A 24,233-nucleotide genomic window follows, 5' to 3' on the forward strand; every position below is an offset into this window, starting at 1 on the left:
CTCATGCTCCACCCGTGGCCAGGAAGGAAAATCACGTCCCTCAACTACTGTTGGAAGTAAGGGCGATGCTCAAGAAGGGTGCCATCAAGCTCGTCCCAAAGAGGCTTTGGGGCTCCGGAGTTTACTCAAGGTACTTCCTCGTAAAATAGAAGACAGGAGGATGGCGCCCCATACTGGACCTACGACGACTGAACAAGTACATCAAGGCGCAGAAGTTCCGTATGGTCACCCTCCAGCACGTGCTGGGACAGCTGGAGGAGGGCGATTTCCTGTCGTCGTTGGACTTGGAGGATGCGTACTTCCACATCCCCATTCTAAAAAGACACCGAAAGTTCCTCAGGTTCGTGGTCCAAGGGCGGCACTACCAGTTCAAGACCCTCCCGTTCGGATTGAAGTCGGCACCCAGGGTGTTCACCAAGTGCCTCACACCGGTGGCGGCGCGGCTGCGCCTACAGGGGATCCACGTCTACCCCTACCTGGACGACTGGCTCATCCGGGCAAGGACGAGGGAGCTCGCCGTGGAGCACACTGCGAAGACCTTCCAGCTGCTCACAGACCTGGGATTCTCCATCAACTTTACAAAATCCCACCTGGTTCCGTCGGAGGAAAGGACCAGGACCAAGTCTGGGCAAGGTGCAGCGTCTGCTGGCCACAGACATGGCCAGGGTAAGATCTATCAAGTCCCTCCTCGGGATGATGTCCTCCTGCATTTATCTGGTGCGCCTTTGCAGGCTTCGGATGCGCCACTTACAAGAGTTCCTCGACGCCCGCTGGGTCCAGTCGACGGGCAGCTTCGAGGACAGGATCCCTCTCAACGAGACGTTCCGTCAGGCGATCCCGTGGTGGGGTACCCGCTCCCAACTGTCGGCAGGCACGGACTTTCAGATCCCAGCTCACCAGGTGATGGTGACGACGGACGCCTCCCTGGAAGGTTGGGGAGCGCACTCAGGAGATCTTCACGCGAGAGGCCTTTGGCTCCCGGAGGAGAAGTCACTCCACATCAACATTTTGGAGCTCCGCGCAGTGTTCTGGGCCCTCAGGTCCTTTCTCCCGTCCCTCAAGGGCAAGGTGGTGAGGATCTTCACCGACAACACCACCACGATGTTCTACATCCGGAAGCAAGGCGGAACCAGGTCCCCGGCCCTATCCAAGGAAGCCCAGGGTCTGTGGCATTGGGCCGTCGCCCAATGGATGTTTCTGGTGCCTCTTCATCTGGCAGGAATAAAAAACACGATCGGCGACTCACTCGGCAGGGATCTGCGCTCGTGCCACGAGTGGGAACTACGCCAGGATCCAGTGGATCGACTCTTCCGACGATGGGGCGAACCCCAAATCGATCTCTTCGCGACGGCGACGAATTCCAAGTGCCGGAGGTTCGCCAGCAGGTTCCCCCAGCCGAGGAGCATGGGCGATGCTTTCTCGTTCCCCTGGGACGGCCTATTTCTTTATGCATTCCCTCTGCTGCCGTTGCTGCTCTGGCTCATCAACCAGCTCAAGAGGTCTCGGTGCAGGATGATCCTCGTCGCACCGGTGTGGCCAAGACAGATCTGGTTCCCGGACCTTCTGGACTTGTCAACGCCCACACCAGTCAAGTTGCCGACGGACGCAGACCTTCTCTCGAGAGAAGGAGGCGCCATTCTTCACCACAACCCAGAGTCGCTGAACTTGCAGGCCTGGCTCCTGCAGCACTAGAGTTTGGAGGGTACGACATCCCGGCCGACTGCAGAGAGGTTCTTGCAAAGGCCTGGGCGTCCTCAACTCTCAAGTGCTACTGGCATAAATGGAAGAGGCTCTCTGTCTGGTGCCGTGAACAGAAGATTAACCTTCTGCGGATTACGGCCCCTCAAGTACTGCCATACCTACTGTCGCTGGCCAAAGCTGGACTGGCTCACGCCTCCATCAAAATACATCTGGCTGCAATCTCCCGATATACCGGGACTACGGGACGGGCGTCCTTGTGGTCTCATCGCCTGGTGAAAGAATTCATGAAGGGACTATTCTGATCATTTCCGCCGGTGAAGGCTTCTGCCCCGGCGTGGGAGCTTAATGTGGTGCTGACCAGGCTCATGGGGGCCCCATTCGAGCCTATGCATTCGGCGCCTCTGAAGTTCCTGTCATGGAAGACAGCTTTCCTCGTTGCCATCACCTCCGCAAGACAAGTGGGAGAGATCCAGGCCCTATCTTGCAAGCCTCCATACTTGACTTTTCATGACACGAGGGTGGTGCTGAGGACGCACCCCTCCTTTATGCCCAAGGTGCCGTCGGACTTCCACCTCAACGAGCCCTTGCCAGTTTTCTTCCTGTCGCCTTCGTCGCCGGCCGAGAGGACTTTGCACTCGCTGGATATAGCTAGAGCGCTTCTACGTGGACCGCACGAAGAGTTTTCGGAAGACGTCACAGCTGTTTGTGAACTTTGGGACTGTGAATCAAGGGAAAGCTCTCTCGAAGACTTCCATTTCCAGATGGTTCTCCGGCTGCATCATGCACTGTCACCGGTTGGCAAACCGACCGCTGCCCGGCCGTCCGAGAGCCCATTCGAGAGCTACCACGGCGTTCCTGTCTGGTGTGCCCCTGCTAGACATCTGCAGGGCTGCGACATGGAGGTCGATGCACACCTTCACAAGATTCTACTGCGTCCATCGGGACTCCAGGGAGGAGTCCAGGGTCGGCCAAGCAGTGCTGCGCAACCTGTTCGCCTAAGGTGAGCCTGGTGAGGAGGTAAGAGATGCTTAATATTGAGTTGTTGTATTGCTTAATGTTGAGCCTGTTGCCACCTCCCGTGGTTGTGCATGTGTGTACTGCTATGTATTCTCTTATTCATGAGCATGTGAATCCATGCCAGACCCCATGCTGGAGAAAGAACAAGTTACTTACCTGTAACTGTTGTTCTCCAGCCTGGGTCTGGCATGGATTCACATGCGAACCCTGCCGCCTACCCCTCTGCGGCTCTTCACTTGATCATACTGCCACTTTACGTGCTACCAAATCAGAGGATGGCTGCCAGAGGCGGGGTTTAGGGAGAGGGCAGTCATTGGCTGGGGGCAGTATGACCCAGAGACCAGTGATTGGTTACTACTAAGAAAGACAGATCAGAAACGAAACTGATACTGATTTTTTTCTATACCGAGGATTCCCGGCCTGACGACGGGGAATATTCATGAGCATGTGAATCCATGCCAGACCCATGCTGGAGAACAACAGTTACAGGTAAGTAACTTGTTCCTTAACGCTGGCCAGAAGAGGAAGCTTACCACTGGGCAAAGCGCAGACTGCAGAGAATGCCAAAGCAGCCAGGAGAAACCGGTGAGCGCACACAGGGAGATGTGGGCACCAGGGCGCTTTTAGGCATACACTGCACGCCAATTGAAAGTAATTGGAAAGCCTGGGAGACCTGCACCCAAATAAAGAAAATAAAGAAGTCTGATAAAGTCCTGGCAGTCGAGTATACCAGGCAATTCGATTGCTAGTCAGGGACCTGCACCCAAAATACAAACCGTCAAGTTTTGACCAAGTCCTGGCAGGCGTGTACACACCTTTTTTTTGTTCATGAGTCAGGAGACTCACACTTGTACTGTGCGGAAAGCAAGCCAAAGGAGAAAGTAAAGAAACCTTGTGAATGTGTGAAACCTAGGGGAAGGGAAACAAGTCCCTTTGAAGGAAGGGATTGTAAGGAGAATAAAGGACAATCTCTTGATACGAAATCCTTACCATATATTTGAAAGTGGAGGAAAGGGAAAGGCTGAGAGGAGGCAAACACTCTCTTGGCGCTTAGGTGGCTGTGAACTGTGATAGAACTAAGAAACGTAGGGGAAGGGAAACATCTTCCAATGACACTGGAACATTTGGGTGTTTATTTCTTTGACACCCTTTTGGAACTTGAGTTTAACTTCTGAACTACAGCTGCAAGTGGCAGATAGAGAACATTAAGCCTTTTGCACTTTATGATAGGTTTAGCGTGTGAGGGTCAGCTTAGGGTTTTGGACATAGGATGGAAGACTTTTTACTTTGGACATCTTGACAGAAACCATAGTTAGTTTTGTTGAGGTAGGGAAAACAGTTAGGGAAAGACCGGCTTTTCGCCAACCCATTTCTTGTAATAAAGGTTTATAGCAATCAACACTGTGCCTCTGTGTCCGAGTCTTACTTACGATACCTCACAGAATACAAAAGGCACATTTGACTGGATTATAGGGAAAGGTTCCAATAGGTCGCAATGCAGAGGCAAATGCCTGAAAGTCTGGCACTTGATGATGGAAAGATCCCTCAATCATCTCCATGCTTTCTGCCCTTTCGATCTAATTTAGTTCAATCAGGAACACAGGTTTCCTCTTGTAGGAGCTATCTTGTCGCAATAGGGGCCTATTTACCGAACAAACAGAGGGTTATAGGGCTTTCATTAAATGTTACTTTGTGGAACTCTTCCACTTGTTCCCATCTATGGACAAACTAATTCAAACATGGAACTAAAACATGGGGCCTCATTACACGGACGGCGGTGGACCAAGGTGCTATTAGCACCTTGGTCCATGCTGTGGACCAAGGTGCTATTAGCACCTTGGTCCATGCCGGTAAAATACCGGCACCGCCTTGGTGGAAAGGGGAATTACCGCCCTATTCCAAGGTTGGTGGGGCGGTAATTCCCCCTTCCCCCATTGCCCTTCCCCATTCCCATTTTTGCCCCATAGGGCATAATGGGAATGGGGAAGGTGCTAATTATGGCACCGCAAATTGCGGTACCGTAATTAGCTCCCTGGTCCCTTTGCGGGTTGGTTTTTAACACCTGCAAAAAGCAGGCGTTAAATTCTCCAACCCCCAAAGGGACCTCGTAGTGAGGCGGTAAGGATTTACCGGTACCGGTAAAATACCGGTACCGGTAAACCCTTACTGCCTACCGTGTAATGAGACCCATGGTCTTGACAGTGTTAACCCATAAACCCTTTGAGCCTATGATCTCTGTAGACTTGCTGCTGGTCTGCTGGAAAACAGCATTTCTAGTGGCAATTATATCAGCCCGCTGGATCAATGGAGTTGGAGGCCCTGCATTCATATGAACCATACATTACCTTTTTCAGAGCTAAAGTTGTCTCAAAATTGCACATGCATCTCAGAATGTTGCTGCCACTCATCTTTCCGGACTCCCAGACAGAGGTGGACAGAATTCTACACTGTCTGGATGTTCGTAGACCATTGAGGTTCTATCTTGAAAGGGAAATACCTAATAGGAGTTAGGATAGGCTTTTTGTCACATTTGGGGTCCACATCCAGGCAAACAGCAAAAACTACGGTAGCAAGATTATTGATTGTACCCTGCATTACTAATTGTTATGAGCTTCAAAGCACACCCCCACACTCCCAAGGGGATTGCATGCACACTTGAGTACAGCAAAAAGCAGTGGTAGCCTTTCAGAGGCATGTTCTGTTCGAGACAATTTGCAAAGCAGCCCCTTGGACTGCCCCATAAGCTTTCTGCAGGCACTATTCCCTCGCAATCAGCACTAGATCCTCACCCACATTTTTGCATCAATTTAGGTTCCTTCCACCCAGAGACCTGAGTATACTCTCTCATAAGTATATGGAGGAAAGCGGAAGAGATGTAGGAGTAAAGAAAAGTGTCTTAACGTAGTGACTACTGTACTCCTAGTCCAAAGTCTCCTTTCCTCCATACAGCCACCCACCATCTTTCTAACAATGTAGCTGGTCCTTCTGGTCCTCTCGACAGATAAAGGGAGTGAGGGTATTGAGTGTGTGGGGAGGAGTTGAGATCGAGGCCACGACTTGTGCATGAAGCCCACCTCTGCATGCCTAGTCTTAAATGGGGAAGCACATGTTGCTGTGCTTAGGCTCCAGTCCCGTCCCACGCCATGGGAACTCCCTTAAGTATGGAGGAAAGGGGACTTTGAACTGGGAGTACAGCTTTCACTACAGTGAGTAACTTGTCTTGACTCCCATTTCATGTATTTAGCAAATTATTTTATTGCCCTATATAGAGAAAAAGGATTTTATAATAGATACTGCATATATATATTTTAAAAGAGTCTCGGGTGCCATACCGAAAATGTCATGATCTCTGCTTCCAAAGGGTCAGGGTTTTCCCAACTCCCTCAGAAGCAGATCCATAACCCAGGTTCCGAGTGCCAACCAGTCCCAATTGGGACCTTTTGGACCCAATCCTGGCGCCAGTGGCACCAGGCTCATAAATATGCCCAGTCCCAGCGCTGGAAGCGCCGGGCTCATAATGCTTGGGTGGACTTACCTGCAGCAGACCATGCTGCTTACTTGCCTGCCAGTTGAGCCTCTGATCCTCTTCTGTTTGGAACTACTTTTCCTGTTGGGTGGGGCAGGAGCCACTCCCTAGATTCAGAACACTGGAACTCTTCTAGAAAGCAGGAACTCTTTTCTTACCTAGGCGTGGCTGTGGAAGGAGACACCTAAGCTCTACAGGAGGCTATTTAAACCACACCCGATGGATGAATCTTGCTTTGCGTTATTCTGCATCCTCTGCAGCAGAACGCTCATCGTGTCTTCTGCATCTGATCCTGGGCCTAAGGAAAAAGGCTTACCATCCTGAATCCAGTCTTCAGCAACACCTATAAAGACAAGACAAGAACAGGTTAGCATTACGGTCTTCAGTGACAGCTCTTCACTTACCTGGTCCATCGGCTGTCACCAACGCCTCGCGCTGCATTCCGGCATCTGAAAGACAAAACAAGGTGCGTTTAAAGACATTGGGGAACTTTAATACTCACGTGCCATTACTCCTTTCCACATCTAACCCAGTGGGTATTCCGGCACCCTGCAGCCGCTCCGAACTTGTACCTGCAAAATAAAAAGACAGTTAGAGCGCATCGTGAAGCAGGCAACAAGCGCTTACTTACGTGCTTCCAGGCGCTTCTATTCATCACACGGGCTCCATCTTCAACTCACTTCAGCCCGTCATCCGCCATCACCGGAACCCTGCAAAACAAGAAACATCATTACTAAAGACTTTAAAGACATTAGAATTACTCGAAACTTACCGTTCGTGCAGTAAACGACGGACAGCAGTCCTCTGAAGTCAAGAGGCCTGCTCCCCTTATCCAATGAAGAAACTGGTTACAGCACCCTGCCCCGAGGTAGATGGGAGAGCATGGCGTTCACTTACCTAAGGTGAGAGCGTTAACCTTTGGGGTTCTACAGGAGAAGAGAAAGGGAAGAAGAGAGAGACATTCAATAACCCAGTTCCTTAATCCCATATTTTCTATCTGCAGACATCTTACCCTTCGAGTCAGACATACAGTGCACAGAGGTCCAGCCCAAAGAGCCAGCCGTGTGTTACACATCACCTTTGAAGATACGGTATACGCCCAGTCAAGACCGGCGCCTCTACGGGAATCAGGTGAGCGTTACAGAACGCAAAGCCTACCACAAAACTCCCGTCCAGGCGCTATGGAAACCTCGGATACCGACCAGCTAGCCCAGTTACTTGGGGAACTAAGGGCAGAAGTGCATGCAGCCCGTCAGGAAACGAACGCTCTAAGAAGGGAACTGATTATTTCCAAGGAGCGAACAGATGATCTCGCTAGACAATTGCTACAGTCACAAGCCGGACAGACCCCGTTACCCGCATCTGGGGGAAATCTTCCTTCTACATCCTCTATGAATCCAGTGCAGATCAACCTACCTGGGAATGTACCTCTGGCTCCGCCCGAACGATTTTCTGGTGACCCAAAGAGGTTTGCAGTATTTATCAATCAGTGCCGGTTGCATTTCTTATGCCGGCCAGCAGCCTTTCCAACTGATCAAGCTAAAGTAGCTTTCGTGCTTTCGTACCTTAGTGGCAATGCGGCAGACTGGTCGATCCCTCTAGTAAATCAAGATGATCCGGTCCTCCATGATTTTTAAGCTTTTCAGCTCAGTATGGAAAAACTGTTCGCAAGACATTCACAGGGGCAGGCCTTGGACAATGAGCTTCTTTCGTTGCGACAAGGTAATCAAGACCTTTTGGCTTATATTGCGTCTTTCAACAGACTGATAGTGGAAACTCAATGGCCTGAGGACAAAAGGATTACGCTGTTTTATAGAGGCCTACGTGGAGAGCTCAAAGATGTGTTAGCCCAAGTAGTGAATCCCCCACAAGATTGTTCGGACTATATAGACTTTGTCGTTCAAATAGATCACAGACTGCAGAACAGGAAGGCCGATCGTTCCAAGTTTGATGCTCGAGTATTTTCCAAACCGCCAACTCCTTCCAAAGGAGTAGACTCCGGGGAACCCATGCAAATAGGGGGTCTGAAAGGTCCTCTAACACAAAAGGAGCGGGAAAGGAGAAAACAGTTGCAATTATGCCTCTATTGTGGAAACTCAGGGCACTTTCTTCGAGACTGTCCGGTGAAACCTGCCAAGAAGGCAGTAGGAGCTGCAGTTACCAAAGTTACAAACTCTGAGCAGGGAAACGACCTCGCCCGACAAGAATAGAGGTCCTCTTGCCGAGCGTGAAAACCAGTTCCGTGACCTCGCATTTCGTGATACCTATGGTCCTCATTAGCCCTGATAATCCGGATCGATTACATGCAATTGAAGCTTACGTCGACAGCGGTGCCATCGGCAATTATGTGGATCATGAAATGGTTTTGAGGATGAATCTAACTCTCTGTCCCAAGGCTGTAAAGGACGTCATTACTACGGTGGATGGTACGGAGATAGCCTCCGGGCCAGTAACGCATACCACTCAAGAGGTGACGCTAGTAAGTCAAGATGGACACCATGAGAAGATCGTGTTCGATGTGATCAAGGCCCCTCAGTTTCAGATTATTCTAGGAATACCTTGGTTAGAGAAACACAATCCTCTGATCGATTGGCGAGCAAGAACGGTCCAGTTTCCAGAATGTGTCTCTACTTGTCACCCTCCACCTGGTGTTGCACTGGCAGCAATTTCTTCAGAGACTCCCCAGTTACCTCCCGAATACCTAGAATACCAAGATGTTTTCCGGAAGGATCAGGCTAACTCTCTACCTCCTCATAGGTCTTATGACTGCCAGATAGACCTGATACCTGGATCTACTCCTCCTTGTAGTAGAATTTATGCCCTCACCGAGCCTGAGAACCTTCACCTTCGACAATACCTGGATCAATACCTGGCAAATGGGTTTATTCGTCCTTCCAAGTCCCCTGCTTCTTCAGCTTTGTTCTTCGTTCCAAAAAAGGAAGGAGACCTTAGAACTTGTATAGATTATCGCTCTCTGAACCAGATCACCGTTAAGAATAGATATCCGTTACCTTTGATCCCTGAACTCCTGGACCAAGTCAGAAAAGCATGCATATATACAAAGCTGGATCTTAGAGGAGCTTACCACTTGGTACGAGTAAAAGAGGGCAATGAATGGAAGACGGCCTTCCGCACCAAGTATGGGCTATTTGAATATCAGGTCATGCCCTTCGGACTTTGCAATGCCCCGGCCGCCTTTCAATATTTTATGAACGATGTCCTCAGAGAGCTCATAGATGTGTGTGTTGTTGTTTACATTGACGACATCCTCGTTTATTCTTCATCGGAATCTGAACATCGGAAACACGTGAAAATGGTCCTCGAAAGATTGCATCAACACAAACTTTTCGCTAAGTTGGAAAAATGTGTTTTCAACGTGACTGAAGTTGAATTCTTGGGATTCATATTATCACCTGGCGGAGTGCGTATGGATTCAAAGAAGGTCGATGCAGTTCTCAAATGGCCATCACCATCCTCCGTAAAAGGTGTGCAAAGCATGTTAGGCTTCGCTAACTTTTACCGCAGGTTTATCCCCGAATTCTCTCGAATAGTCCAGCCCATCACTGCCTTGTTAAAGAAAAACAAACGTTTTGAATGGTCTACCGAGGCGGAACAAGCTTTCCAGGATTTGAAGACTAAATTTATCTCTGCACCAATCTTAAAACACCCTCGCCCCGAACTCCCCTACATCGTGGAAACTGATGCTTCAAGCCTTGCCATGGGGGCAGTTCTATCACAAAAGGACCCGGTAACCAATCAGTTGCATCCCGTGGCATTTTGGTCCCGCAAATTCTCGCCTCCTGAAATCAATTACACGATTACTGACAAGGAACTTCTGGCTATCAAGTCTGCCTTTAAGGCTTGGCGGCATTATCTGCTGGGGGCCCGACACACCGTTACTGTGATTACGGATCACCGAAACCTGCAATATTTGAAAACCGCAAAAGCCCAATCCTCTAGACAACTCGGTTGGGCATTATTCTTTGCCGAGTTTGACTTCATAATTACCTATCGACCTGGTACAAAGAACGGTAAAGCTGATGCCCTTTCTCGGATGGGAGTGGAAGAACACTTGATCAACCCTAAACCTGTACCAATCATTCCCGAACAAAGAATTCTGGGTGTAATCGCCACAGAATCCATAGAGGAAGTTAAGGATAAAGCCAGGCAACTTGTAACTCCAGCAGACATACAGAATTGGCATCTGCAGGGAAAGGACATTGCAGTAAAGGACAACTTATTGTATTTCCAAGAACGATTATACCTACCCAGCACAGATTTACAGAAAAAAGTAATCTCTTGTTATCACGATTCTTTAATGGAAGGACATCCCGGTATGGCCAAGACCTCAGAAAAGATCAAGCGCTACTTCTGGTGGCCGTCTTGGAAAAAAGATATCAGAGACTTTATAATGTCCTGTGGAGTATGCGCCCAAAACAAGAGTCAAAAGGAAAGGCCAGCAGGCCTCTTACGCCCTATTGACATCCCACCTCGCCCTTGGCATACGCTTTCTATGGACTTCATCACCGATCTACCTCCATGCTCCGGATACAATACGATTCTAGTAATCGTGGACTTATTCTCCAAGATGGCGCATTTCATTCCGCTCAAAGGCTTGCCAACAGCAGCAACTCTGGCCCGAGAATTTCTCGAAAACATCGTCCGACTGCACGGTTTTCCTTTGGTTCTAATTTCGGATCGAGGTAGTCAATTTATTTCTCATTTTTGGCGAAGTTGCTGTCGGTCGGCTCAAATTGATGTGAGACTATCGACCAGTCACCACCCTCAGACCGACGGACAAACCGAGAGGACCAATCAAACTCTGGAAAAGTATTTACGCTGCATGCTGCAACAAACTGAAAAAAACTTGGAAAGACATCCTTTGGATAGCCGAATATGCCTACAATAACTCTGTCCATTCGGGAACTGGGAAAACCCCGTTTTTTCTTTTGTACGGCAGTCACCCTCGAACCTCGGAGTTGGATCCCCTCCAAGATCTTGAAACACCAGCAGTAGACTACCTGCATTCTACAATCACCCAAGCCTTTAAGGAAGCTGTTTCTCACCTTCAAAGGGCTAAAGAACAATACAAGAAAGGAGCAGATCAACATCAGAAGGAAGCCCCTCAATATCAAGTAGGGGATCAAGTCTGGTTATCCACCAAATATCTACCTCTAAAAGGGCCACGCACATTCAACCCAAGATACCTTGGTCCCTATTCCATCACTACAATAGTAAACCCAGTAGCGGTCAAGTTGGACTTGCCCCCGCACATGAAGATACATCCGGTCTTCCACGTCTCTCTATTAAAACCCGTGCAACCTCAAACCCGACTAACTAAATCTCCAAAACCTATCCTAGTTGATGGAGAACTCGAGTTTGAAGTCAAAAGCATTCTGGACTCCAAAAATCTCCAAATCTAAACTATTCTACCTAATTGACTGGAAAGGCTACGGCCCCCAAGAGAGATCCTGGGAACCTGCTGAATATGTCCACGCTCCTCGCCTAATCAAAAGATTTCACCGAACATTTCCTGACAAGCCAAAACCCCCGGAGAAGCCCGGTTTGGGAGGGGCCTTGAGGGGGGGTACTGTCATGATCTCTGCTTCCAAAAGGTCAGGGTTTTCCCAACTCCCTTGGAAGCAGATCCATAACCCAGGTTCCGAGTGCCAACCAGTCCCAATTGGGACCTTTTGGACCCAGTCCTGGCGCCAGTGGCACCAGGCTCATAAATATGCCCAGTCCCAGCGCTGGAAGCGCCGGGCTCATAATGCTTGGGTGGACTTACCTGCAGCAGACCATGCTGCTTACTTGCCTGCCAGTTGAGCCTCTGATCCTCTTCTGTTTGGAACTACTTTTCCTGTTGGGTGGGGCAGGAGCCACTCCCTAGATTCAGAACACTGGAACTCTTCTAGAAAGCAGGAACTCTTTTCTTACCTAGGCGTGGCTGTGGAAGGAGACACCTAAGCACTACAGGAGGCTATTTAAACCACACCCGATGGATGAATCTTGCTTTGCGTTATTCTACATCCTCTGCAGCAGAACGCTCATCGTGTCTTCTGCATCTGATACTGGGCCTAAGGAAAAAGGCTTACCATCCTGAATCCAGTCTTCAGCAACACCTATAAAGACAAGAAAGAACAGGTTAGCATTACGGTCTTCAGTGACAGCTCTTCACTTACCTGGTCCATCGGCTGTCACCAACGCCTCGCGCTGCATTCCGGCATCTGAAAGACAAAGGCTTACCTACTCTTCGTGCGCTCCGGAGGTCTTCACACTGCATTCCGGCATCTGAAAGACAAAAGCTTACCAACTCTTCGCACGCTCCGGAAGCCTTCGGCGCTGCATCCCGCATCTGAAAGACAAAACAAGGTGCGTTTAAAGACATTGGGGAACTTTAATACTCACATGCCATTACTCCTTTCCACATCTAACCCAGTGGGTATTCCGGCACCCTGCAGCCGCTCCGAACTTGTACCTGCAAAATAAAAAGACAGTTAGAGCGCATCGTGAAGCAGGCAACAAGCGCTTACTTACGTGCTTCCAGGCGCTTCTATTCATCACACGGGCTCCATCTTCAACTCACTTCAGCCCGTCATCCGCCATCGCCGGAACCCTGCAAAACAAGAAACATCATTACTAAAGACTTTAAAGACATTAGAATTACTCGAAACTTACCGTTCGTGCAGTAAACGACGGACAGCAGTCCTCTGAAGTCAAGAGGCCTGCTCCCCTTATCCAGTGAAGAAACTGGTTACAGCACCCTGCCCCGAGGCAGATGGAGAGCACGGCGTTCACTTACCTAAGGTGAGAGCGTTAACCTTTGGGGTTCTACAGGAGAAGAGAAAGGGAAGAAGAGAGAGACATTCAATAACCCAGTTCCTTAATCCCATATTTTCTATCTGCAGACATCTTACCCTTCGAGTCAGACATACAGTGCACAGAGGTCCAGCCCAAAGAGCCAGCCGTGTGTTGCACATCACCTTTGAAGATACGATATACGCCCAGTCAAGACCGGCGCCTCTACGGGAATCAGGTGAGCGTTACAGAAAAGAACGTTATCAGTACCACAGGTGCCATGTGGTGTTTGCCTCCGGAGGTAAGATAGCGCCCATTGGAGAAGGGGGAAATACTGCCCGGTGATAAAATTCACTGTGCTAGGGTACCACAGCTGAAAACATATTACGAACAGTGGTAATTGTATTATATTGAAGAAACCCACCTAAAAACATTGGTAAGTACTGAAAGTAAGTTCTGCTCTGAACTGGTCCTAAAAAAAGAGTTCATAGCAGATCCAGCTGCTGCAAATTTAGGTGTACTCCAGGTTAGGTCACCAAACTCTGTCAAGTTATAATTGTAGAGGAGTTTGTGTGGCAAGTGCTCTATCCATGCCATACAAATTATAATCCTTTGAATGTTCACATAGTGTTCTCATTGGATAATGTGCAGGCTTTAAGTACCAGTATAGCCTGCAGAATATAGCTTTCACACCCTCATTCGGGGAGCATACCAGGCCGATAACAGCCTGCCAGCTAGAGCCTTGGTATGACTGAGCAAAGAGGGGACCTTGGCCTGGAATCAGAGAAGTCACCGGCCCCATGCACCACTGAACGAGGAGGTGATAGTCAGTTGCAACCCAGGACTGCCTCTGGGATGCAAATAGTGTAAATGTGTTTTTACTTTATTTATAGGTGAAGGGCTCCACTTGTATTACACAGGCCCAATCTCGTGTCAAAAAAACTAAGATGGCCACCGCCATAGTGGCCAATATTTCTATTGCGCAGGACGGCAAGGGAGCACGGTGTGAGAAACCTGAAGTTGTCTCCCTAGCTAGTCCCCGGGGATCTTTAATCCAGGTAGCCAGGACATTGCCGTCGCTATTAGATCCAGTTCCTGGGGGTGGACCAGTGAGGGAGGATGGAGGATCCCCTGGATAGAGGGTCCTCGGGGAGTGGGACACCGACGTGTGAGATGCGGTATCCTCCTTCCTTTGACACCTTTTCCCCCTCCTCTCATGTAGGACATTCTAAACCACTGCCCCCCCCCACCCCCTTTCAAACATGAACACTTTTGCACAATATTTTGTTAGTATAAAGGACTAACACCATAGCTGTTTAACTGACATGTCCCAATACAAGGGTCAGACACTGTCAGGCAATTGATCAGAATAGCACACACCTGACGGCCCTTTCTCTTCCCCACAGGGATAAAAGATGGAGCCAGAGAGGTCAGTACGAGCATGGCAGACAGCACGACGAGACGGCTAGTCAAGCGCAGCAGTTCAAGCAAAGGGGAAAGGCGCCAGTGAGGAGAGAAGTGACCTTGCCCTTTCTGTCCCAGACCCATGGAATCTTCGTGGAAGAGAGCCTAAGACCACGAACAATAGCACAAGTGTCTTGCAGCAGATGTCAACGGTACACAGGGCAAGCCTACGCCAATAAGCAGGAGCGAGGAAAGCTCCTGTGACGGTGGTACCGGCCTTGACTCCAATGAAGAAGAAAAGCCAAGCGGTTCATCACAGCCACTGAGTCGAAAGGCACAACGATAACAACCGGGCTGTGTTGAGTGAGAATCGCAAAGGGGAAATAATTGAGCCAATTTCAATGAACCGTGTAAAGAACTGTAACGAGTATTGAAGGGGAGACCAGTTGCAGAGGGAAACTGGCACCTAGTTAGTGCTAACTCAAGAGACTCTGATCGAGCCCCATATGAGAGAAACTACAAATACCAGAAGGCCATAGGAGAGCCAGCAGAATAGGTCAAAGTGGTCATACTGAGGGTCAAGCAAAATCCCAGTACAATCGAAAGACTTTGATATACAAACTAAGTGAAAGAAAGGGAAGTGAATCCCAGTGAGAAGAAACAAGGGAAACAAATCCCAAGAGGGGCAAAGTCTAATGTCCCAAGAAGCAGTGTGTATGGAACTGTTTAAAAAAGACATTAAGATTTATGGAATACGGTACATGAAGGGTCAGTGCCCACAAGAGGGGGACCCAGGGGTAAACCCATCACCCAGCGAACATTGGAAACAAACTTTTCATTTGTTAAAGGAACTTTTGTTCTGTTATTTGAACTCGTCAGGTCCTCAAAGGCAAGAGACTTTCAAGTGAAACGAGACTTGGCCATCGACGATCCTGATAGCTGAAAGCTCAAGAGTGTGCCCTGAGAGCTTCCATTAGAACCCGTCGTCTCTTGCTGAAGAAGCCTGAGACTGTACTGTGCACTGAGCTCCCATCTTACCCCGTGTCCAAAACATGGGAAAAGGAGACCCAAGCTACCGCATCCTGACATATTATTTGAGAGCACTTCTTTCTTTTCTGAGAACTATCCCACCCCACCCCATTTTCGTATTAGTTGTAAGGTTTGGCAATATGTTTTTTAGTATAGGCCTTTTTATTTTGACACAACGCCACTAGGACTCCCTTATTTTTCATTTGATGGTCGACCCTTGTCTCCCATCCTAGATTTAGGTTTAGAATAGGCGTTTTTCCAACCTGCATACAGCATTCATTGTTCAATAAACACCCTTGAACTTTGATCACTTGTGTCTGTCTTACTTGTTGTCACCATGAGTTCCTCACAACAGGCAGGTGGAGAAGGAAGTCCCTGGCCAGCAGATAAGCTTGTGTGGTGGGAATGCAGGAGGGGTATGCAGGACTTTGTGGGGTTTGAGGGAGGAGTGCACGAGGGCTGAGTAACAAAAACAAAGCGCTCAGGGAAAGGGCAGGGGTGGCTGGGAGAACGCATGCAGTCCCTGTCAGATTCTGCCTATGTTCCCAGCCACCCGATTGTCTGCGTACCCTTACCAGGGTGCACATTGGCCGAGCGCCCTTCCCCGTCTGCAATGTTTCATAAAGCCTGCAGATTGGTCAGAACTCTTTGTGGCAATGCTACCAGCAGCGTAATGGCTATCTGCAGCCAATTTTCTGCGACCGCTGAGGCAGATGTATGTACTAAATCCACCTGGGTGCTTGCAAGACCAATAATGTGTTTATTCTTTCAAGAGCAACACCGGATAGAATAGCCTTATAGATGCCACCTTCGAGCAGTACCAGGCGTAATCGGCCCATAAACAATTTTAAATGCTCTTGCTGTGCTCATGCCTTTAACTCATTCTTCTGTGCTTCTACAGCCTGCTACGTCCCTTGGACCAGGTCTATATAGTTTAATTGGAACATTGGAATGTGGCAGTTCCATTGCAGATAATGCATTTGCAGAGGGCTTTAATGAATAGCATTAGGCTTCTGTCCCAAATTTCTAATGTTTCTCCTTTGTCTTTCCTGTGGGCCTAGAAAGCTTTAATAAGTTCTGACTAAACTTTGAACCCGGATTTGAACTCAAAGGGAACGTGCTCTCTCCACGTCAAAGAAACATTTAACTAGGCTAAAGAAACTTTAAGCTTTAATTTTTTCTTCTTACTTGTGACTTTTTTCTTCTCCAGCATGGGGTCTGGCATGGATTCACATGCTCATGAATATTCCCCGTCGTCAGGCTGGGAATCCTCGGTAAAGAAAAAACCAGTATCAGTTTCGTTTCTGATCTGTCTTTCGTAGTAATAACCAATCACTGGTCTCTGCGTCATACTGACCACAGCCAATGACTGCCCTCTACCTAAGCACCGCCTCTGGCAGCCATCTTCAGATTTTTACCGCACGTTCATGTGTTGGGATCCTCGTGCTATTGCTCTCGAGCGTTAGTGCTATTTTTCGCGCTTTTTCACAAAAAACTTCGATCTTTCGGTCAAAAGAGCCTCAAGCTCCACCGATCCTACATCCGATCAACGGGGACCCGTGTCGGATTCATCTGTGCCCCTCAAGGGTGAAGATTTCGTCGAGCTACGCTTCGGAGGACTCCAGAAGTTTCTCAGGCCCGGTCTCGGAGATGGCCCAGGAGAAGGGAAGCTCGACGCCCGGAAAGCTGTTCAGGGTCTGCCCTGGATGCCAGCTGCAGAACGTCTTCAAGGAGGACGAACACTCTTTCTGCCTTTACTGCCTTCATGAGGACAAGACGCACGTGGAGAAGGACTGTGCGTTTTGCAGCAACATGTCAGAACGGACCATGAAGGACCGCCATCAACGTTTCGCCAACTGGCTGGAGGGTAAGAGCCCGTCTGGCGAGAAGAAGAAGAAATCCGAGCGGTCTTCTAAGACCTTTGAGGGCGCCCCGGCGACGGGGGCCCAACATAAGGCCAAGCACCGCGAGTCCGCTGGCACCGGGAGCACCGAACGGTCGGGCTCTACGGGCGCCAGGCAGGGCGCACCCTCCCCGGCACCATCAACCACGAGCCAACGCTCTGGGTCGGGTAAGAGGAAGGCCGAGCACCCGGCGAAGCTCCTGGAGAGGCCCCGGTCGAGCTCTAAGGCAGAGGAGGAGCGTGGCAGTGCCCCCTCCCTCAAGGATAAGGCGGTGAGCGCACCTAAGGTGGTGAAGGCCTTGATCCATCCGACCAAGCCCTCTATCGAAACGGTCGCGGCGGCCCTGGCTCAGCCTGTGGTGGCTACACCAGTGGTGGCGACCTCAGGGCCCAGAATCTCCCTGCCTCCGCGGAGGGAGTCTTCCTTTGTGCCCATCGATAGGACCCCCGTGAAACCCTCCGTGGGGAAGAAGAAGGGGGGGCAGGGCGTCGTCGTAGATTCGGCCTCAACCTCAGAAGAGGAGCTGATCGAGGTCTTAAGCCACGGCCTAGGCGTGGAAGAAGGCCAGCCCGTCGGAATGGACCCCGACGCAGGTGACGACGACGACATCGTCGAGGATACCGACGGGGCCCCTGCTCGCCCGTCGGATTCCCCTCTGCCAGCGCCGCAAGACAACTCGGCGGCCATTTTGTTGGCCATACAGTCCTTATGCTCCGAGATAAGGACGAGGCTACCGTTACCGACGGAGGAACCTCTCCCGTCGGGGGATCCAGAACCGGGACCTTCTGGTGTTCCCCCCACCAAGAAAAGAAGGATCCATCCACCACCTCCTTTTCAACCGTCGCGCCCCGTCCAGCCCTCCTCCCCGTCCACCCGAGGGGATGATACGGGGACTGACACGGCAGCGACGGGTACGGACGACGAGGCATACGACGAGGATTTTCCGTCGTCGCCTCCCACCAGGGCTTCTCCGCCCGACGAGATCGGATCTTTCCACTCCATGATCTCCAGGGCTTCCGAGCTTTTCCAACTCTGCCCTGAGGAGAAGAAAAAGGAAGGCTTCCTTTATCAGCGGCGCGAGGCCAAGAGGAAGACGGTCCTCGCAGTGCCTCTGTTGGACGACATTTGGGATGAGGGCCTTTCCCTCCTCAAGAACCCTTCCACGACGCCAGCTAGAAGAGACCGGTACGAGAAAAAGTACCGGGTCCCGGACACGGCCCCCCTATGCCTCCGGGCGCAGCCTACCCCGGACTCCGTCGTCTCCGCGGCAGCCAGGAAGAAAGCGGGGGGGGGGTGCGGCCTCCACATCAACTTCCCCGCCGGACGGCGAGGGAAAGAAATTGGATGCTATGGGACGTAGAGTCATCTCGTCGGCAGCGACGACGATTAAAGCGGCCAACGCCTTGGCTATCGTGGCCCGCTACGACAGGGAGCTCTGGTACAAGATAGCTCCCCTGCTGGATTTTCTGCCGGACGACAAGAGGGCGGAGGCCCTTGAGATCCTGCAGGAAGGTGAGGTGGCGTCGGACCACGCCATCACCGTGGCGACGGACATCGCCGACACTGGGTTCCGCCAGCTGGGCAACGGCGTTTGCCTTCGACGTCGTGGATGGCTCAAAGCTACAGACTTTCGGCAGGACGTCCAGACCAGAGTCCTGGACATGCCCTTCGACGGGAACAACCTGTTTGGGAAGACAGTGGACGATTCCCTTCAGGCCACAAGGCGGATACTGAGACGGCCAGGGCCCTTGGAGTCCTGCAGCAACGACGAACGCCCTTTCGGAGCGGCGGAGGCAAGGGTGCCTCCAAAGGTTCCGGCGGCGGTTTCGCTTCCTACCGTCAAGCGGCCCGCTCGTCGTCGCAAGAGGCCTACAGAGGACGAGGCAAGTCTAGCGGACCCCGCCGTAGTCGCCAAGGAGGTCAAGGCCGCAAGGCCGCGTCCAAGCAGGATTGAACCGGCCGTGGGGTCGGGCCCCCACCGAAGCACCCCGGTGGGAGGCCGGCTGGCGGGCTTCGTCAGCGTGTGGGAGTCCATCTCCACCGACCGTTGGGTGCTGGACGCCCTGGCCCGGGGTCACGCGCTCGAGTTTCAAAGAAGGTGCCCGCGCGTCCCCCCCCGTGGCCAGGAAAGAACTTCACGTCCCTCAACTTCTCCTGGAGGTAAAGGCGATGCTCAGAAAGGGCGCCATCGAACTCGTCCCAAAGAGGCTTCGGGGCTCCGGAGTCTACTCGCGATACTTCCTCGTGAAGAAGAAGACGGGAGGATGGCGCCCCATCCTAGAATGCCTACTTCCACATTCCCATCCTAAAGGGGCACCGAAAATTCCTCAGGTTCGTGGTCCAAGGGCGTCATTACCAGTTCAAAGCCCTCCCCTTCGGACTACGGTCGGCACCCAGGGTATTCACCAAGTGCCTCGCACCGGTGGCGGCGTAGCTGCGCCGCGAGGGGATTCACGTCTACCCCTACCTGGACGACTGGCTCATCCGCGCCAAGACGAGGGAGCTCGCCGTGGTCCACACGGCAAGGACCGTCCAACTCCTCACGGACCTGGGATTCTCCGTGAACTACGCCAAATCCCACCTGGTGCCCGCGCAAGTCGCACTGTTTCTGGGAGCGAGGCTCGACACAGTGTCCCTTCTGGCCTCCCCGTCGGAGGAGAGGACCAGGACCATCTTGGGCAAGGTGCAACGGATGTTGGTGGCCGACGCGGCCAAGGTGAGGTCCATCAAGTCCCTCCTCGGGATGATGTCTTCCTGCATCTACCTCATTCCCATGTGCAGGCTCCGGATGCGCCCGTTGCAAGAATTCCTGGATGCGCGCTGGATCCAGACGACGGGCAGCTTCGAGGAAAGGATCAAGCTCGACGAGAGTTTCCGACGAGCGATACGGTGGTGGGGCACCCGCGCGCATCTGACGGCGGGCATGGACTTCCAGACCCCAGCCCACCAGGAGACTGTGACCACGGATGCCTCCCTGGAAGGGTGGGGAGCGCACACCGAAAATCTGCACGCAAGGGGACTCTGGCTCCCGACGGAGAAGTCCCTGCATATCAACGTCCTGGAGCTCCGTGCAGTGTTTTGGGCCCTCAGGTCTTTCCTTCCGTCCCTCAAGGGCAAGGTGGTGAGGATCTTCACCGACAACACCACCACCATGTTTTACATCAGGAAACAGGGCGGAACCAGGTCCCCAGCGCTGTCCAAGGAGGCGCAGGACCTGTGGCATTGGGCCGTCGCCCAAGGGATTTTTCTGGTACCGTTTCATCTGGCAGGGATAAAAAACACCATCGCCGACTCACTCAGCAGGGAGCTGCGCTCGTGCCACGAGTGGGAACTACGGCAGGATCTGGTGGATCGCCTCTTCCGACGGTGGGGCACACCCCAGATCGACCTGTTCGCGACGGCAACGAACACCAAGTGCCGGAGGTTCGCCAGCAGGTTTCCCCAGACGAGGAGCATGGGCGATGCTTTCTCGTTCCCCTGGGAGGGCCTGTTCCTCTACGCGTTCCCTCCCTTGCCTCTGCTAATCCGGCTCGTCAACCAGCTCAAGAGGTCACGGTGCAGGATGATCCTCGTCGCACCTGCGTGGCCGAGGCAGATATGGTTCCCGGACCTTCTGGACTTGTCAGCGTCCCCGCCGATCAAGCTGCCGGCGGACGCGGATCTACTCTCCAGGGAAGGAGGCGCCATCCTCCACCACGACCCGAAGTCGCTGAACTTGCAGGCCTGGCTCCTGCAGCGCTAGAGTTTGGAGGATACGACATACCGGCCGATTGCAGAGAGGTTCTTGCAAAGGCCAGGGCGTCCTCGACTCTTAAATGCTACGGACACAAATGGAAGAGGTTCTCTGTCTGGTGCCACGCACAGAAGATTAACCCTCTACGGATTACGGCTCCCCAAGTACTGCCGTACCTGCTGACGCTGGCCAAAGCTGGTCTGGCACACGCGTCCATCAAGATTCATCTTGCTGCGATCTCCCGATACACCAGAACCACGGGGCGGACGTCCTTGTGGTCTCATCGTCTGGTGAAAGAGTTCAAGAAGGGACTGTTCAGATCGTTCCCGCCGGTGAAGGCTCCGGCCCCGGCGTGGGAGCTCAACGTGGTGCTGACCAAGCTCATGGGACCTCCGTTCGAGCCTCTGCACTCGGCCCCGTTGAAGTTTCTATCGTGGAAAACAGCTTTTCTTGTGGCCATCGCCTCCGCACGACGAGTGGGAGAGATCCAGGCCCTTTCCTGCAAGGCCCCGTACTTGACTTTCCACGACACGAGGGTAGTGCTCAGGACGCACCCCTCCTTCATGCCCAAGGTGCCGTCGGACTTCCATCTCAACGAACCCTTGGTGTTGCCTGTGTTCTTCCCGTCGCCTTCGTCGCCGGCTGAGAGGACTTTGCACTCGCTGGATGTGGCTAGAGCGCTGAAGTTCTACGTAGACCGCACAAAGTGTTTTCGGAAGACGTCACAACTCTTTGTGAACTTTGGACCTGTCAATCAGGGGAAGGCTCTCTCGAAGGCTTCCATTTCCAGATGGCTCTCCGGCTGTATCATGTACTGTCATCGGTTGGCAAACCGACCGCTGCCTGGCCGTCCGAGAGCCCATTCCACCAGAGCGATCGCAGCTACCACGGCGTTCCTATCTGGTGTGCCCCTGCTGGACATATGCAGGGCTGCTACGTGGAGGTCGACGCACACCTTCACGAAATTCTACTGCGTCGACCGGGATTCCAGGGAGGAGTCCAGGGTCGGCCAAGCAGTGCTGCGCAACCTGTTCGCCTGAGGTGAGCCTGGTGAGGAGGTAAGATGCTTAATGTTGAGTTTATGTGATGCTTAATGTTGAGCCTTTGCCACCTCCCGTGGTTGTGCATGTGTGTACTGCTATGTATTCTTTATTCATGAGCATGTGAATCCATGCCAGACCCCATGCTGGAGAAGGAACAAGTTACTTACCTGTAACTGTTGTTCTCCAGCATGGGTCTGGCATGGATTCACATGCGAACCCTCCCGCCTACCCCTCTGCGGCTCTTCACTTGGTCATACTGCCACTTCACGTGCTTCCAAATCTGAAGATGGCTGCCAGAGGCGGTGCTTAGGTAGAGGGCAGTCATTGGCTGTGGTCAGTATGACGCAGAGACCAGTGATTGGTTATTACTACGAAAGACAGATCAGAAACGAAACTGATACTGGTTTTTTCTTTACCGAGGATTCCCAGCCTGACGACGGGGAATATTCATGAGCATGTGAATCCATGCCAGACCCATGCTGGAGAACAACAGTTACAGGTAAGTAACTTGTTCCTTACTCTTCTTTTCCAGCCTTCTTCTCTACTTCTCTTTGCAAAATCATTGATTTGATAAAAGCAAATAAAAAAAAAATAATAAATAAAAAGAAAGCTTTAATATGTTCTAGTAGGCGTGTTTGGGTTTTTTTCTTGCCAGGAGCTGGACTTTTTCTTCCCTGGTGGTATTTTTATAACTGATGGAAATATAGGAAAATGTGTACCACTAGCTATATTTTTAGCACCAGTGGTATTCAACCACAGCAGTAACACAATATCGCTGGCATTAATACACAATTGCTAAACTGTCAGGGTTAATGGCTGACGGAGCACTACTTTCATGGCCATTTATGACTAGGGTTATCTCTTACATAATAGGTCCTGACATCTGTAAAGAAAAGAGATGGCTTGCCAGCACATAAAAGGAAGTTGTTTAAAAAGTAATTTTTATTTTAACAAAACCTGTACTTCATCCCAGTAGAAGAAAGCAATCTGTTTTACATTTTAAAAGGATATATTCCTTGAAGTGTGTCATTGTTAAACATGGCATGGTGTTTATAGCGCAGACGAGTTAAAGTCTTACATTTATTCTTTTTCAGATTTTGTCTTTCTGATGTCAAGTATAGTGCCAAGTGGTCAAAGGAAACAGCTTTCAGCAGTATTTATATCAGCCCAAAGATGCTAACAGATCACATGCCAGATGCCGTGCTGAAAGCTTTGAACAGCTTGTGTCCAGAGAAAGCAAGCTGCATTTCCTGTCAAACACCGCAAGGCCCTTTGGAGACCCATGTCATATAACTAACTGCAGTGCTGGATATGGCCGAGTGCCATGCGAAGAGACAAAAATGCCCAAGTGTGGAGGACTTCATTATGCCTTGCAGAAGCCTTGCTTTTTTAGGAATGCATTTCTGTCATGTGGGAAAAAAATGAATTATGATTCTGTTACTGGGATTATATATTATTTTTGTATTAAAAACAGACAGTGCTTTTCCAAAATGGTGTAATACATTGCAATATATGCTTTATCACAGAGATCTGCGTTACTTCGTCTAATCAAAGATGTCATTACAATGATCGCTCAGACGTGCTTAGGTCAATTCTTTACTTTTAACATGTATTATGAACAGTAAGTTTAGTAAAACAAAAAATACATTGAGTGACTTTTACACGTATTTTCTTTTACAACCCCCTGCTTAGGGATGTACAACCACTAGCCTTGAGGTGGGGCAGAGCGTTCAGCCAAAAAAAAAGCCAAACCTCTCTTAAAATGCCAAAGTAGCAGAGCAGTCAGACTTAACTCCAGGAAGGGGAAGGAGGCTGACGCAAAAGTACAATGAGTCCACACACCTATGCATAGAAAATAAACCACACTGGTATACAGAAAAATATATGCATTTATTATTTTACACATATATATATATACACTTCTATTAGTTGCATAAGTAATTTAGGTATTTTTACTGTGTGCATATGGTTTACTAATGTATTGTAAAAACAGTAAATGTCAATTAAGACACTCAACACCCCTACATTAAAATGTGGGTTCATTAGCTAAGGATAGGATGCGAACCGGGCATCAAAGC

General features: G+C 50.7%; 1 protein-coding gene across 2 annotated transcripts in view; it reads left to right on the forward strand.

Annotated features, from left to right (window-relative positions):
• The window catches only part of DAGLB (diacylglycerol lipase beta), a 948,044-nt gene extending 924,238 nt beyond the window's left edge, over positions 1-23,806 (forward strand). For both annotated transcript variants that reach the window (XM_069645622.1, XM_069645623.1), the window contains exon 15: positions 23,250-23,806. In XM_069645622.1, the coding sequence (XP_069501723.1) occupies positions 23,250-23,448 (199 nt within the window). In that variant the 3' untranslated portion in view covers positions 23,449-23,806. The remainder of the gene's footprint in view (positions 1-23,249) is intronic.
• Positions 23,807-24,233: the final 427 nt, after the last annotated feature.

The sequence above is a fragment of the Ambystoma mexicanum genome, chromosome 2p (assembly GCF_040938575.1).
Source record: "Ambystoma mexicanum isolate Mex_15411 chromosome 2p, UKY_AmexF1_1, whole genome shotgun sequence".
In the NCBI taxonomy this organism is placed as follows: domain Eukaryota; kingdom Metazoa; phylum Chordata; class Amphibia; order Caudata; family Ambystomatidae; genus Ambystoma; species Ambystoma mexicanum.